Here is a 17,779-nt window from a genome sequence, read left to right on the forward strand (position 1 = left end):
GAAAGGCTATAAATACATCTACATATGAATTTTTCTATATATAAGAGTAACAATGGAAAGATGAAACTGAGTCCCCCTGAAACCAAGTTTCTTTACTGAGTTTATGATTAATCTCTCTATCCAAAACTTTAATCCCTTTCTTGTCCCCTCTGCCCTCAATCCTGTGCTAACTGAACACTAATCAACCAGAGTCAGATGACTAAAATTGCTGTTGTCAATAACATGGTTAATGACTAAAATTGCTCTCATAGATGTCATCATTAATGTTGTTTCTCCAGGGCCAGATGAGCTCACAGACCCCAGAGCCATGAACCATCTGGCCAAAGAATTGTAAACCAGAGATATCCTGACTTCCAAAAAATGAGTAAGAAATGTCACAGAAACATTATAAGACAGTGATTAATCCCAGCCTCTTTGTTCTTCCCCTTAAAAAAAACCTAACTCAAAGACCAAATTAGAGTGGATCTGAAGCTTGTTGCCCATTCCCTTGCTTGGCACCCTGCAATTAACAGTGCACTTTCCTTCACATCCCCGTGTCAGTAGACTGGCTTTGCTGCTTGTTGGGCAAGTGGACCAAGTTCGGTTCGGTAACAGTTTTGGTGACCATGAAGGCATCTCGCCCATGGCACATCAACCCCTGGCCAGTGGTGGCTCTTGGGATCCTGCCCAGCAGTTGCCTGAGCACCCTTGTCTCAGGACCTGCCCCGAGTGTTTGCCGCTAACAGGGTGTCATTGGCCCACAGCACTTTTGATTTTGTGGTGAAAGAAACAAGGCATTGGCTGATTGAGACGTCTCTGGTAAGTAGTGGAGCTTCTGTGTGACAACATCAGGGTATTCTTCCCTATCGCATTTGGCTTCATCTTTGGCGAGGCATTGGTCGGGATTTTCCCTTTTGTATTAGGGACCTGTGACCCTGATAAACTACTTTGCATTGGTCTGTTTGTTTGCCTGATATTTGACAACACCAGCCTTGAACAAATAATAGTTGGGTAACCAGAGTTTTTTTCTGTTCCATCTTGCAGTCCCCTAGAGTGTATTTTGCAGAAATGGGAAATTTTTACTTATGAAAATGAAAAAAATGGTATTTTATTGTAACACTACTTAACCTCAGTACTCCTTAAAATCTGGAGAACAATGGCCCTTAATGGCTCTCTAAATTACAACACCATCTGTCAACTAGAACTGTTTTGTAAAAGGGAAGGAAAAAGAGATGAAATTCCTTACGTATAAGCTTTTATGCTATTGTATAAGAGTGAGCCTTTTGGAATTGGTTTGGTTTTATCTTGTGCATGCGTGTGTGTGTGTGTGTGTGAGTGTTTACTTGTGTTAAAGAAGGTGCACTATTCTATTTGACAAGCATGGGGAAGAAGTGTTCATTTCCTAAAAATATCCCTTTAGGATGGTTCCTATAAAATTGGACAACCTTTAGTTCTGGTTCCAAGACTAAAGCCCCAAAGATAATTTTTTGTAACATCACATTGCCACAATATTTTTTAGACTGGAGAAAAATGCCCAAGGTGAGGTTCATTTGACAATCCAAAACTGATTTTTCCAGCTTGTTGAAACATCTCTTCAGAATTCTGACCCTAAAGAAACAAGACTTCTAGGAGGAACTTGCTTTTCTCTCCCTGTGCCTCCGAGATGTAAATGGTCTATTAGGGCTCTCAGGAACTCATCTTAGTCTTATCTAGACCACCTCCAATTCCTGAGACTGAGGGGGAATTTAACCTATTCCAACTGTTATTTATAAACTATTGAGTTTTATATTATAATACCTGATTCATAACTAAGTTTTAAAATGAAGCTATGAGATCTTTGGCTTTATCTATCTATGTGTGCATTATAAATATGTCTTTATGTTTGGATGGTCTTACCAAAATTAATTTCTAAATGAGCTCTATTTAACTGACTTAAAGGAAATTAAGCACTTAAATAAATTCTCAGAAATATAAAACAAACTAACCGGAATGAACTTCAGGTTCATGTGACCTGGGAAATGTTCAGTATTAAATTAATATCTGGTATTAAAGTTAGTTAAAGCTTATTGAGTTAATTAATATAGACATGTCTTTAGAGTCATCAGCATTAAGTATAATACTTTTCTTGTACCTAGGGTTACTAGAAGTCAAATAAAATCTTATTATTCTGTTGCAAAATTGGTTGACAATAAAAATTAATGTGGCAAAATGAAAAGACTACCTACAGACTGGGAGAAAATATTTGCAAATGATGCAACTGACAAGGGCTTAATATCCAAACCACATAAACAGCTCATATAACTCAACAACAGCAAAAAAATAAACAACCCAATTAAAAAATAGGCAGAATACCTAAATAGACATTTCTCCAAAGAAGACATACAGATGGTCAACAGGCACATGAAAAGATGTACAACATTGCTAATTATTAGAGAAATGCAAATCAAAACTTCAATGAGGTATCACCTCACACCAGTCAGAATGGCCATCATCAAAAAGTCTACAGATAATAAATGCTGGAGAGGGTGTGGAGAAAAGGGAACCCTCCTACACTGAGGGTGACAATGTAAATTGGTACAGCCACTATGGAAAACAGTATGGAGGTTCCTTAAAAAAGTATAAATAGAGCTACCATATGACCCAGCAATCCCACTCCTGGGTATATATCTGGAGAAAACTAATTCAAAAAGATACATGCACCTCAATTTTCATGGCAGCACAGCTTACAATAGCCAAGACATGGGAGCAACCTAAATGTCCATCAACTGATGAATGGATAAAGAAGATGTGGTATATATATACACAATAGAATATTACTCAGCCATAAAACAGAATGAAATAATGCCATTTGCAGCAACATGGATGGACCTAGAGATTATCATACTAAGTGAAGTAACTCAGACAGAGAAAGATAAATATCATATGATATCACTTATATGTGGAATCTAAAAAAAAGATACAAATGAACTTATTTACAAAACAGAAACAGACTCACAGACATAGAAAACAAACTTAAGGTAACCAAAGGGAAAAGGGGTGGGAAGGGATAAATTAGGAGTTTGGGATTAGCAGATACAAACTACTATATATAAAATAGAGAAACAAGGTCCTACTGTATAGCACAGGGAACTATATTCAATATTTTGTAGTAAGCTATAATGGAAAAGAATCTGAAAAGTCATATATATATATATATATATCTCTGAATCACTTTTCTGTACACCAGAAACTAACACAACATTGTAAATCAACTATACTTCAATTTTTTAAAAAAAGAGAAGAAAAATCAACTCGGTATGATGATATTGTCATAAGTGATGAAATAGAGGTAAATGAGATAAGAGTTTTTAGATGAACTCTTTAGGAATAATTACATTTTAGGTATGTCTATTTTAAAATATTTTCTTTCTTTTTTTGGTTCTTTTTCAAAACAAAGTCTAGGTTTTATTCACCACCAGCTCCTCCTTCTTCTCCCTGCCTGCTGCTGTGCCCCCTTCCACATTCCCAATCAGGGGACAGCTTCTCTGGCCTCCTCAGCTATAATCCCTTGGGAGTAGAGGTCAGTGAAGAGAGCTGGCAGCCAGTAGTGGGCCTCCCCTGGGGCCTGCAGGTCCAGCCAAGCCAGCCCTTCCTTCAGCAGGTGTTCCAGCCCTTGCTGCGCTTGCTCCATCTCCCATTTAAGACTGGCTTTGATATCACTGACAATCACGTAGCCATTTTTCTGCAGCACCACAATGTGATCCATATTGAGCTCAGCTGGAACAGACTGAAAGTGTCGCCCACAGGGATGATGCCGAGGCCAGTGCCAAGTGCCTTTAGTTTCTTCATGGCCCATATCAGGTTGTCTTGGCTGACATCCTGGGCGAATTTGCCCCTTCCTTTTAACACCTGTTGATGTAGTTCCTCCAGAGTTATCAGACCTCCATTCTGATGCTTCAGGGCCAGGCACATGTCGATAATCTGGACACCCAGCTTGTAATAGAAGTCTCCCATGCCTAGCATCCCATGCCTAGTTTTGACTGAGGATTCATGTAAAATTTTACATAATTTGGAAATAAATCAAAAGAACACTATCCCTAAAAATAAAAAACAAGCTGAAACAAAAAATTACCTATATAGGTAGTTGGTAAATAACCACAAGGAGAGGAATTATTTCAAGAGACTTTAAAACATGATATTTTGGCTGTACATCCTAAAGGCAAACACCTACACCAAGCAATCCTAAACTGTGTTCAGAGGGCTTTTGTTAATGGTAATGGTATATAAATATTAAAATAACGTGACTACAGCAAACTGGGAATAGTGGAAATTTCCTCATCTTGATAAAGAGCATCTACAAAAAGTCTACAACTAACACCATACTTAACGGTGAGAAACTAGAAGCTTTCCTGCTAAGATCAGGAACAAGGCAAAAATGTCACCTCTCACCACTCCTTTTTTAAATATCATACTGGAAGTCCTAGCTAATTGCTTTGACTAAATGTTTGCATTCCCCTCCTCCACCGCTGCCACCTCCTTCTTCTGCCGCTTCTGGTGCTGCCTGTGTGCTCGTTCGGTGCGGACCTGGTACCTCTTTTGTGAAGCGGCAGCTGAGGAGACTCCGGCGCTCGCCGTGGCCGACGAAAAGCCCAAGGAAGGAGTCAAGACTGAGAAAAACGATCATATTAATTTGAAGGTGGCGGGGCAGGATGGTTCTGTGGTGCAGTTTAAGATTAAGAGGCATACACCACTTGGTAAACTAATGAAAGCCTATTGTGAACGACAGGGTTTGTCAATGAGGCAGATCAAATTCCGATTTGACGGGCAGCCAATCAATGTAACAGACACGCCTGCACAGTTGGAAATGGAGGATGAAGATACAATTGATGTGTTCCAGCAGCAGACAGGAGGTGTCTACTAAAAAGGGAACCTGCTACTTTACTCCAGAATTCTGTTCCTCCAGACCAAGAAGACATTCTCAATTAGAAAACTGCAATTTGGTTCCACCACATCCTGACTACTACAGTATAGTTTCTGTATTCTTTCATTTTCCCCTTCCCCATTCCTTTATTGTAAATAAAGTAACTGGTGTATGTGCACAAGCATATTGCTTTTTTTTTTTAACTAAATGGCCAATGGTATGTTTTGATCGACATCAAATGGAGATGGAATGGGGAAAAATACTGGTTCTGTGAAGATACCCCCTTTTCTCCATTAGTGGCATGCTCATCAGCTCTTATCTTTATATTCCAGTAAGTTATTTTGCTCTCACTGTTTAACAAAAAAAGAACAACATAAAAATTCTTGCATACCTTGTTTGATTGGAGAATTTTAATGTTTTTCATTTATCACTGTAAAACCAAGGATAATTTTATAACTTTTTTGTACATAGCTGTTACATGTAGGGCAATCTGTCTTTAAGTAGGGATAAATTATTCTAAAAGAAATTAATCCTAGATAGTTTTCCCTTCAAGTCAAGCATCTTGTTGTTTAAATAAACTTCTTGTTTAAAATGAAAAATAAATAAATAAATGTTTGCATTCCTTCCCAACCCCCCAAATTCATATGTTGAAATCTAACCTGCAATGTGATGGTATTTGGAGGTGGGGCCTTTGGGGATGACTGGGTCATGAAGGTGGAGCCCTCATGAATGGGGTTAGTGCCCTTATAAAAGAGACCCTAGAGAACTCCTTCATCCACTTCCTCCATCTGAGGACATAGTGAGAAGACAGCTGTCTATGAAGCAGGAAGTGAGCCTCACCAGATACCAAACCTGCTGTCACCTTGGTCTTGGACTTCCCAGCCTCCAGGACTGTGAGAAATATATTTCTGTTGTATATAATCCACTCAGTCTATGGTAATTTGTTATAGCAAGATAAACAGACTAAGACACTAATACAATAAGACAAGAAAAGGAAATAAAAGGTATACAGATTGGGAAGGAAGAAATAAAACTGTCTTTGTTCACAGATGACATGACTGTGTAGAAAATCCTGAAACTATAAGCAATTATAGCAAGGTTGCAGGATACAAGGTTAATATACAAAAGTTAAACATTTTCCTGTATACCAGTGATGAACGAGTAGAATTTGAAATGAAAAACAATACCATTTACATTAGCAGTCCCAAAATAAAATACTTAGTATAAATCTTACAGAATATGTACAGGATATATATGAGGAAAACTAAAAAATTGATTAACAAAATCCAAGTAGAACTAAATAAATGGAGAGATAGTCCATGTTCATGGATAGGAAGACTCAATATTGCCACAATGTCAGTTCTTCCCAATTTTATCTATAAATTCAATGAAGTCCCAGTCAAAATCCCAGCAAGTTAATATTTTGTGGATATTGACAAAGTGGTTCTAAAGTTTATGTGGAGAGGCAAAAGACCCAGAATGGCCAACACAGTATTGAAGGAGAAGAACAAAGTCAGAGAAGTGACCCTACCCAATGTCAAGACTTACTATAAGGGACTTCCCTGGTAGTGCAGTGGTTAAGAATCCGCCTGCCAATGCAGGGGACACAGGTTTGATCGCTGGTCTGGGAAGATCCCACATGCCATGGAGCAGCAAAGCCCGTGTGCCACAACTACTGAGCCTATGTTCTAGAGCCTGCGTGCCACAACTACTGAGCTGGTGTGCCACAACTACTGAAGCCCACACGCCTAGAGCCTGTGTTCCACAACAAGAGAAGCCACCGCAATTAGAAGCCCACACACCACAACAAAGAGTAGCCCCCACTCACCGCAACTAGAGAAAGCCTGCACACAGCAACAAAGACCCAATGCAGCCAAAAATAAATAAATAAATAAATTTTAAAAATGAGAGAGAAAAGAAAGAAAAAAAGAAAGAAAAATTGGACAACATTAAAAAAAAAAAAGACTTACTATAAACCTACAGTAGTCAAAATACTGTGGCATTGGCAAAAGAATAGACAAATAGATCAATGCAACAAAATAGAGACCCCAGAAATAGACCCAATTATACACAACTATAGTTAACTGATCTTTGACAAAAGAGCAAAGTCAATACAATGGAACAAAGGCAGTCTTTTCAACAAGTGACGCTGGAACAACTGGACATCCATATGCAAAAAAAATAATAATCTAGACACAGACTTTACACCTTCACAGAAATTAACTGAAATGAATCAGAGACCTAATTGCAAAATTTAACACTATAAAATCCTAGAATATAACATAGAAAATCTAGATGACCTTGAGTATGGTGATGAATTTTTAGATACGGCATGACCCATGAATTAAATAAATGATAAACTGGACTTCATTAAAATTTAAAACTTCTGCTATGTGAAAGACACTGTCAAGAAAATGAAGAAATAAGCTGCAGAGTGGGAGAAAATATTTGCAAAGGCACATCTAATAAAGGACTGCTATCCAAAATTTATGAAGAACTCATAACTCAAAAATAAGAAAACAAACAGTCCAATTAAAAAACAGCCCAAAAAGCTTAACAAACACCTCACCAAAGAAGACATACAGATGGCAAAGAAGCATGTGAAAAGATGCACCATATTATATGTCATCAGGGAAATGCAAATTAATACAACAATGCAGTACTATTACACACCTATTAGAATGGCCAAAATCCAGAACACTGACAACACCAAATGCTGCCAAGGATGTGCAGCAACAGGAATTCTCATACATTGCTAGCAGGAATGCAAAATGGTACAGCCTCTTAGGAAGACAGTTCAGCAATTTCTTACCAAACTAAACATACTCTTACAATAAGATCCAGCAATTATGCCCCTTGGTATTTACTCAAAGGAGATGAAAGTTTCTGTGCACAAAAAAACTTGCACATGATGTTTTTAGCAGCTTTAACCATAACTGCCAAAACTTGGAGGCAACCAAGATGTCTTCCAGTAGGTAAACTGATAAACTGTGGTACATCCAAACAATGGAATATTACTCAGTGCTAAAATGAAACGAGCTATCAAGCCATGGAAAGACATGGAAGAACCATAGTGCATACTACTAAGTGAAAGAAGCCAATCTGAAAAGGCTACATACCATATGATTCCAACTATATGATATTCTGAAAAAGGCAAAGCTATGGAAACAACAAAATGATCCACGGTTGCAGGGGCTGGGGGGAGATGAATAAGCAGAGCATGGAGGACTTTTAGGGCAGTGAAAATACTCTATACAATAAGTTAAAACAGAGCCAATTAGATCTTTAAATTTACTCGGTTGAATTTTGTTTTTTACAGGTATTATAATGATGGATATATGTTGTCATACTTTTGTCCAAACCCATAGAATGTACAACACCAACAGTGAACCCTAAGGTAAACTATGGACTTTGAATGATTATGACGTATCAATGTAAGTCCATCTTTGGTTAAAAAAAAAAAGGACCATTCGGGAATTCCCTGGTGGTCCAATTGTCAGGACTCGGGCGTTTTCACTGCGGGGGCCCGGGTTTGATCCCTGGGGATCGGGTTGGGGAACTAAGATCCCACATGCTGTGTGATGCGGCCAAAAGAAAAAAAAAAGTATCATTCTGGTAGGCGATGTTAATAATGGGGAGGCTATCCATGTGCAAGGGCAGGAGGTATATGGGAAATCTCTGTACCTTCCTCTCGATTTTGTTATAAACCTAAAACTGCTTTTTAAAAATGAAGTCTTTTTTAAAAATTCTACTTCAGTTTAAAACTCCACTCTCATAAAGGATGTAAGGTTTTCCCTCTCACCCATTTTGCAGGTCAGAGCTGAAATGGAGGGGGCAAGACATCATCTAGGGTCTTCATAGAGAGGTGCATGAACCATAGGGAATAAACAAGAAAATCCACTGGGGTGTGGGAGAAAAGATTAAAGCTTCTACTTAACGTCTATTTATTTATTTATTTATTTATATAAATTTATTTATTTATTTTTGGCTGTGTTGGGTTTTCGTTTCTGTGCGAGGGCTTTCTCTAGTTGCGGCGAGCGGGGGCCACTCTTCATCACGGTGCGTGGGCTTCTCATTGTCTTGGCTTCTCTTGTTGCGGAGCACAGGTTCTAGACGCGCAGGCTCAGTAGCTGTGCCTCACGGGCTCCAAGGTATGTGGGATCTTCCCAGACCAGGGCTCGAACCCGTGTCCCCTGCATTGGCAGGCAGATTCTTAACCACTGTGCCACCAGGGAACCCCATAAACGAGAAAAGATAGGTAGCACATACTACAAAGGGGGTGTCTACCAGAGACAGCCTAGAGTTTCCATTTCTGCACCTTTCCACTGAACCACAGGGGCTGAAGACCTGTAACTTGGGGGTCAGAAATCAAATCTCAAAAGTTCTAGGCTTGATACTGAAAAGATTAGCCCTCTGAGTTGTTTCCATTCTCGTACTTGCATGTACTTCGGCTTTAGAATAAGTCCACCTGAAAGTTGTCAGATGAGGCCTCCAACTCCTTCCCTGGCACCCGTGCCTCAGTGAAGAATCTGACTTGTTCAGAAAAATGGTAGATAAGGACAGATTTCACCTCTCCACTCAGCTGGCTGCAAATTCTGGCTCTATGGGAGACAGGCCTGAAACAAGTTAATAGACATTAGCTGTTATGCCAGGTACTCTCCTAGGCCTGCTAATTTAATGCTCTCAAATGCCAAATGAGGTGGGTATTGTTACTAGTGAAGAAACTGAGGTTACAGAGGTAACTTGCCCAAGGGGATGGAGCTCCTCTGTTCTGTCAAATCCTCATGGCCTGGTGTGTAAATACGGCCCCAAGGAGCCTTTTCCTTGCACTGAATTTACTAAATAACCATGCTATCTCGGCTGCCTACCTGATTGTTTAACAACAAATACCTGCTAACACTGAAACCTTATGACATGTTTGTATTTAGAGAAAATTCAAACCAACAGGGTCCTACTGTATAGCACAGGGAACTATACTCGATATCTTCTAATAACCTATAATGGAAAAGAATCTGAAAATGAATATATATATGTATATGTATACACATATACGTATATATAATAAAGAAAATATAAATATATAAGTGAATCACTTTGCTGTACACGTAAAGCTAAAACAACATTGTAAATCAACTATACTTCAATAAAAATTAAAAATAAAAAAATGTTTTAAATCAAAAAATAAAGTTCAGAGTGGCAAATCCTATAGACATTTCACCCACACGCAGTAATTACAGATCACTATCCAGATACACAACGATTGCGGCTCAAACTGTTGGTTTTTAAGTTCATATGGACTTTACTTTCTGTTGATCATATGTTTGTTTATATAAAGTAGAAAAGTTCACTAGGATTTACTCAATAACAGATTACTTCCTGAAGTTGTCTAAAGCCATACAGAATTCAAGCTGGGCATTCTCTTCTCTTGAGCATCTTTCATGGGAGATATTCAAGATGATCCTAGAACATGATCTTCTTTATCGATATCCAGAAAACTAGATAGAGTAGAACTCTAGTCTGATCAGTCATGCTCCTTATGGGTACAAATAAACTTCATATTGAAAACAATGTCCTTCTGAAATGAGTTCTTCAGTCAACCTTTCAATGGTAATTCTTGCAATTCTTTGTAATTCTCTTTCTCTTCTTTCTGCCACCAGCAAAAATCCGCCGTGGCTGGGATCCCACGTGCTCCTATTTTAAACACCTTGTCACAGGAGATGCAGCATGAAAGGCATTTCTTGATTTTGTACCGCCAATTCATCATTCACTTTATGTTAGGATATTTGCTGTTATCGATTGGAATGGCTCTGTCAGCTAAAGACTAGATAAGTTTTATCCTTGGACTGCTCCTTCTCTGCGTTCTGATACTCAACATATGAATATCATAGCACAACAATGAAGAAGGTGAGTCAAAGGCAAGCAAAGCATTATGGTGTCTACCTGCAGAAGGAACCTCCACCTTCATCTGGGATGCAAGAGCCAGAATGAGCCTATTATCCATTTTTGTGTGCAGAGCCAGGCCTCAAATGTATCTCCATTTTATTTATTCTTCTTAAACCTGAAAAAAATTTTAGTTTTTAAGCTATAGCAACAAAGACCTTGCTTCTATTCAGTTCATTTCCATTTTCAGAAAAGCTTTTCTTAGATTGTGTTTGGGGCAGAGGGAAAAATTCTTCTTAATAATTCCAAGTTCTCTCCACATGTTAGTGATACAATAAGTAACCAACAGAAGAGGTGGGTTTAGGGAGAAATTCTTCAGAGCCAGTTTACTAAACCTTTCCTAAATCCAACAATCAGTGTTCTCTAGAATAAACAGGGCAAAATTCCTATTCCCATTTAACATCAACCAAGTCATCAGTTAAAAGTTAAAGATGACCCAGTTTTTTGTTGTTGTTGTTGTTGTTTTTTAATTTATTTATTTTTATTTTTGGCTGTGTTAGGTCTTTGTTTCTGTGCGAGGGCTTTCTCTAGTTGCAGCAAGTGGGGGCCACTCTTCATCGCGGTGCGCGGGCCTCTCACTATCGCGGCCTCTCTTGTTGCGGAGCACAGGCTCCAGACGCGCAGGCTCAGTAGTTGTGGCTCACGGGCCCAGTTGCTCCGCGGCATGTGGGATCTTCCTGGACCAGGGCTCGAACCCGTGTCCCCTGCATTGGCAGGCAGATTCTCAACCACTGCACCACCAAGGAAGCCCCAAGATGACCCAGTTTTAATAGCTTTTGCTACTTACAGAGCACGCGTTAGGTGGGACCAAGAAAACATCAACAAAATCAGTACCATAATCCCTGTTCGTTAAACAGAAACGACGCGGGTAGGATGAGGATGTCTTCTGTCCATTCTCCGGATTCTGATATTGCCTGATAACAGAAATGTGAGCTGAAGCCTAAGCTCTTTGCCTCTTTCTCCCACAGGATATTTTTCCTTCTCTCACAGCCACCCCCTATGAAAAGGAAAGCAACCGAGCCAGGACTTTCAGGGCTGGATAGACATGTCTCGATTCCTCTACATCAGTGGTAATCCACTGGGACAGTTTTGCTTCCTAGGAAACACTTGGCTATGTGTAGAGTCATTTTTGGTTGTCACAACCTGGGGGTGGAGAGGAAGGTCCTATTGGCATCTACCCACAAGTAGAGCCCAGAGGTGCTTGCAAAATGTCCTACAGTATAAAAGACAGCCCTCCCACAACAAAGAATTACGCAGGATAGTCTGTATTAGTCTGCTTGGACTGCCATAACAAAACACCATAGACGGAGTGGCTTAAACAACAAAAACTTTCTCAGTTTTGGAGGCTAGAAATCTCATACTGAGATGCTGGCAGACTCGGTTTCTGGTGAGGATTCTCTTCCTGGCTTGTAGGTGGCCACCTTCTTGTTGTGTCCTCAAATGGATGCCTCTCTGTGCATGTGGAGGGAGAAATCTTTGGTGTCCCTTCCCCTTCTTATAAGGACATCAGCCCTTTTGGCTTAAGGCTTCACCCTTATTACCTTACTTAATCGTTATTACCTCTCTCCAAAGAAAGTCACACTAGGGCTTGAACATATGAATGTTGGCAGGACATAATTCAGTCCATAACAAGGAGCAAATGTCAACAGTGCCAAGAAGAAAGCTAGGGTAGCCAAAAGGGAGAAACAGCCCAAATATTCATCAGTGGATGAATGAATAAACAAAACGTGTATCTATACAATGGAATATTTTTAGCCTTAAAAAGGAATGAAGGGACTTCCCTGGTGGCGCAGTGGTTAAGAGTCCGCCTGTCAGTGCAGGGGACACGGGTTCGAGCCCTGGTCCAGGAAGATCCCAGATGCTGCAGAGCAACTAAACCCGTGCGCCACAACTACTGAAGCCCACGCACCCTAGAGCCCACCTGCCACAACTACTGAGCCCATGCACCGCAACTACTGAAGCCCACGTGCTCTAGGGCCCTCATGCTGCAACTACTGAAGCTTGCGCACCTAGAGCCCATACTCCGCAACAAGAGAAGTCACTGACCGCAATGTGAAGCCCGCGCACCGCAATGAAGAGTAGCCCCTGCTCGCCACAACTAGAGAAAGCCTGCGTGCAGCAACAAAGACCCAACACAGCCAAAAAATTTTTTTAAATAAATAAATAAGATAAAAATAAAATTTTAAAAAAGAAAGAAATTCTGACACATGCTAGAAAATCGATGGACCTTGAACAACATGGATGCTAACTGAAAAAAAACAGACACAAAAGGACAAATATTGTATGATTCCTCTTAAATGAAAGGTACCTAGAATAGTCAAAGTCATAGAGACAGAAAGTAGAATAGTGATTACCAGGTGCTGATGGGGAGGGGATGATGAAGAGTTACCATTGAATAGGTATAGACTTTCAGTTTGGGAAGATAAAGTTCTGGAGATGGATAGTGGTGATGGCTGCACAGCAGTGTGAACATACTTAATGCCACTGAATTGTAGACTTAAAGGTAGTTAAAACGGGGTAGGTGATGTTGGCATCAGAGTGGCATAGACATTCTTCATTTTTGTCCCTTACCCTAACCAACAACAAAAATTTGGCATCCATCTATGGACAAAGGTGCCATTGAGGGAGCTGTGGGATCCAGCACCATAGGCCAAGGGATGCAGGAGGAGTCTTGACAACCTGTGCTCAAGTAATAGGCAGACAGACCTTGGTCCCAGCTATAGACCCTGCAGTGGCCCATGAACTGGCTCCAGATTCTCTCTGCTGTGGTCTGGGAGTCCCTAGAATCAACCATGGGTGAGAGAGCCTTTGTTGAAGTCCAGCTTTCCAGAGGAAAAGTTCTAGGACATGAAAGGAGCAAAAAAATACAAGTCTGGACACAATGGAGAGGGTAAGAGGAACCGCTTGACTTTATCCACGTCATTCCTCCCCCAAGGCAGCCCAACTTGGTGCCAAGAGAGATCTCCTCGGCCCATGATTAATCTCCTGCAGGGGAAAGGGAGAGCATATGAGTGAGTGCCCAGCCTTCCCAGTTGTGCAGGATGCAGCCCAAGGGGCTCATTCCTCTTTTGCCCTATCCACAGTACTGAATCCTGAACCACATGACTGGAGGGCGGGAAGAGGCCGGGAGAGTGGAGATAGGATTCTGAGGGCTTTAAAGGGATGCAAATCCTACTAGCTGCATCGGGACTCCATCGGGAAGCCCGCCCATACGTCGCTGGGAATGTCTCACTTGCGAATTGGCCCACCGTCACCCTCAGTGCCCCAGGTGCCTCACCCACACCACACCACCCCTCTGGGGCCAGGTCCCTGTGTGTGCTCCTGACAGCAGCAGCGAGAACAAACTTTGGTGCATAGCTAGTGGACACACACAGAAAGCCAGCCTGAATCTGTGGGCTGGGGACAGACCACAAGCTTGGTGGTGCTAAAGGTTTAGCACCACCTTTGGGAAAACGGAAGAGAAGCTGTCAGAACTTTGCAGCATCCAGAGAAGGCACAGAAGCTTAAGAATTCTGCCACAAGAGGGAGCAAGAAGCATGGAGCATGTGTACCCATATAAGGTCTGAGAAAGCCTCAGAATCTCTAGCCTGGCCAATAGAAGGTATCTCTCTTCAGAAGGCAGTTAGTAAAGACTGGAGAAGATGACTGCTACTTAAAATGCGAAGATAGCAAAGCAAAACTCCAAGGAACATAAAAGATCAAGGTAACATCACACCACCAAAGGATCAAAATAATCTTCCAGTATCAAGACCCAAAGACATAGAGATCTTCAATTCACCCAATAAAGAATTCACATAGCTGTTTTAAGGAAACTCAATGAGCTTCAAGGAAACACAGAAGGTCAATTCAATGAAATCTGGAAAACAATATACAAATAAAATGAGAGGTTTAACAAAGAGATAGAAATCATAAAAAAGAACCAAACAGAAGTTCTGGAGCTGAAGCATACAATGAATGAAATGAAAAATGCAGTAGAGGGACTTCCTTGGTGGCGCAGTTGTTAAGAATCTGCCTGCGGGGGGTCAGGGGGGAATGAATTGGGAGATTGGGCTTGACATATATACACTAATATGTATAAAATAGATAACTAATAAGAACTGCTGTATAGCACAGGGAACTCCACTTCGCTGTACAATAGAAACTAACACAACATTGTGAAACAACTATACCTCAATTAAAAAAAAAAAAAAAAAGAATCCACCTGCCAATGCAGGGGACACGGGTTCGATCCCTGGTCCGGGAAGACCCCACATGCCTTGGAGCAACTAAGCCCATGCACCACAACTACTGAGCCTGTGTGCCACAGCTACTGAGCCTGTGCTCTAGAGCCCACGAGCCACAACTACTGAGCCCATGTGCCACAACTACTGAAGTCTGCACGCCTAGAGCCCATGCTCCACAACAAGAGAAGCCACCACAATGAGAAGCCTGAGCACCACATCAAAGAGTAGCTCCCTTTTGCCGCAACTAGAGAAAGCCCACGTGCAGCAACAAAGACCCAACACAGCCAAAAATAAAAAATAAATAAATAAATTTATTCAAACAATGCAATAGAGAGCAACAGCAGATGGATCACACAGAAGAATCTGTGAGATAGAAGAGCGGAATTTAGAGATTATCCAGTTCGAGGAGATCAAAGAGAAAAGAATGAAGAAAGCCTATGTGGTCTATGGGTTACATCAAAAAAAGAGAGAGAGAAACATTTTTCAAATTATTGGCGTTCCAGAAGGAAAAGTGAGAGAGAAGGAGGCAGAAAGCTTATTTGAAGAAATAATGTCTGAGAACTACAATAATTTGTTAATGAATACACAAAATAAAAAGACGTAAATTGTGACATCAAAAAGATAAAAGCGGAAAGTAGAGAGGTAGAGTTTTTGTCTGTGATTGAAGTTAAATTGTTATCAGTGTAAAAGAGATGGTTATACCTATAGGATGTTATATGTAAGCCTCATGGTAAACACAAAGCAAAAACCTACAGTAGATTCACAAAAGATAAAGAGAAGGGAATCAAAGCATACCACTATAGAAAATAATCAATTCAAAAAGGAATGCAGCAAGAAAGGGAGAAAGGAAAAAGGGAACTACCAAATGTTCAGAAAACAATTAACAAAATGGCAATAGTAAGTCCAGAGCTATCATTAATTATGTTAAATATAAATGGACTAAATTCTCCAATCAAAAGACACAGAGTGGATGAATGGATTGAAAAACAACACAACTACATGCTGCCTACAAGAGGTTCACTTCAGCTTTGAGGACACACATAGGATCAAAGTGAAGGGATGGAAAAAGACATTCCATGCAAGTGGAAACTAAAAGAAAGCAGGGATAGCTACACTTAAATCAGACAAAATAGACTTTAAGCCAAAAATGGTAACAAGAGACAAAGAAGTTCACTATATAATGATAAATGGGTACATAAGAGTAAAAAGTTAAATTCCTCCCTGACAATCCCATTTCCTGTAGTGGATACCTCTAACAACCATTTGCACATTCTTTAAGATTTTTTTTTCTTCACAAGATTTCTTTTTACTCATAATGTAAAAGTTTCCTGATTAATCACTTAATACTTTACCCCAAAGTCCAACTTCTAATCCTAATGGAAATGCACCCAGCCTCTGGTACTAGCTACAGATTTGAGGACTTGATAGGATGAACTCGGGAGTGAGGGACCTCAAATCTGATAGCCACCAAGGCCTTGATAACGCTTTCAGAGGCCTGGTTATTAGCCCACAAGACACATTCCTTCTTCCCAAGTGCTCTCCAGGGTTCTACATGCCCAATAAACAAGTAAAATAATAAATATGTATTTGACTCCACTATCTGCATCATCCCATGTCCAATCAACTACCAAGTCTTATTATTTCTTCCTTCATTCAAAAATACTTCATTAAGAGATTATATGCCAAGTTCTATGCTAGGCTGTGGGGATACCAAGATGAATAAGACTTAGTTCCTGCCCTCATGAAGCATGTAGTTTGGAATGCAGGGAAAGACAAGTAATCAAATAAGTAAAATAGATTCAACTTTTAAATCTCGATGGTCATTCATTCCACTCTTCTAAACTATCAGTTGACCTCTGAGGAATGTTTAAAGCAAGAGGTTTCAATTTTGGTTGCACGTTAGATTCACCTAGGAAGATTTTTTAAAATATGCTGATGCCGGGGTCCTACCCAAGATCAATTAAATAGAATCTCTGGGGCTGGGGCCCAAGCATCAGCATTTGTTAAAAATTCTCCAAGTGATTCTAATGTGTAGGCAGAGTTAAGACATCCAGCTTACATTTGCAGCAACATGGATGGACCAAGAGATTATCGTACTAAATGAAGTAGGTCAGAAAGAGGAAGGCAAATACCATATGATATCACTTACACATGGAATCTAAAATATGACACAAATGAACTTATCTATGAAACAGAAACAGTCTCACAGACATAGGGAACAATTGTGGTTGTCAAGGGAGAGGGGGAGTGGAGGGAGGATGGATTGGGAGTTGGGATTAGCAGATGCAAACTATTATATATAGAATGGATAAACAACAAGATCCTACTGTATAGCACAGGGAACTATATCCAATATCCTGTGATAAACCATAACGGAAAAGAATGTAAAAAAGAATATATATATTCTTATGGAAAAACCTGAACGAACTTTTTGGCCAACCCTATATATATATCTGAATCACTTTGCTGTACAGCAGAAATTAACACAACGTTGTAAATCAACTATACTGCAATAAAAAAATTGCGGCTTAAAGTATGTCACATCATTTGTCATGGTATATTAACAGTATGTAAAACCAAAGACAGACCAACAGCTCCCAGCTAAAAGGCGTTATCAGTGTAAAAGAAATCTATTATTTCTGAAATTTAAACCCAGTTAGTATCATGTTGGCTACTGGACAGTTAACAAGTAGTTGCTCATGTTTCCTCTGGTTAATGAATTCCTTCTTAGCCAATA

General features: G+C 40.1%; 2 protein-coding genes and 1 pseudogene across 2 annotated transcripts in view; 1 reads left to right on the top strand and 2 right to left on the bottom strand.

Moving 5' to 3' along the window:
* PLA2G10 (phospholipase A2 group X) overlaps positions 1-17,779 on the bottom strand; it is a 40,728-nt gene that overhangs the window by 20,991 nt on the left and 1,958 nt on the right. The window lies entirely within an intron of this gene.
* Positions 3,488-3,981, bottom strand: LOC133103922 (vacuolar-sorting protein SNF8-like; annotated as a pseudogene).
* Positions 4,460-4,971, top strand: LOC133103398 (small ubiquitin-related modifier 2-like). The gene has a single exon (XM_061208791.1). The coding sequence runs from the start codon at positions 4,460-4,462 to the stop codon at positions 4,877-4,879; it is 420 nt and encodes a 139-aa protein (XP_061064774.1). The 3' UTR covers positions 4,880-4,971.

This window comes from Eubalaena glacialis, chromosome 13 (genome assembly GCF_028564815.1).
Source record: "Eubalaena glacialis isolate mEubGla1 chromosome 13, mEubGla1.1.hap2.+ XY, whole genome shotgun sequence".
NCBI lineage: Eukaryota > Metazoa > Chordata > Mammalia > Artiodactyla > Balaenidae > Eubalaena > Eubalaena glacialis.

Coding starts and splice junctions, on each gene's coding strand:
- LOC133103398 (XM_061208791.1), top strand. CDS start 4,460: ATGTTTGCATTCCCCTCCTCCACCGCTGCCACCTCCTTCTTCTGCCGC.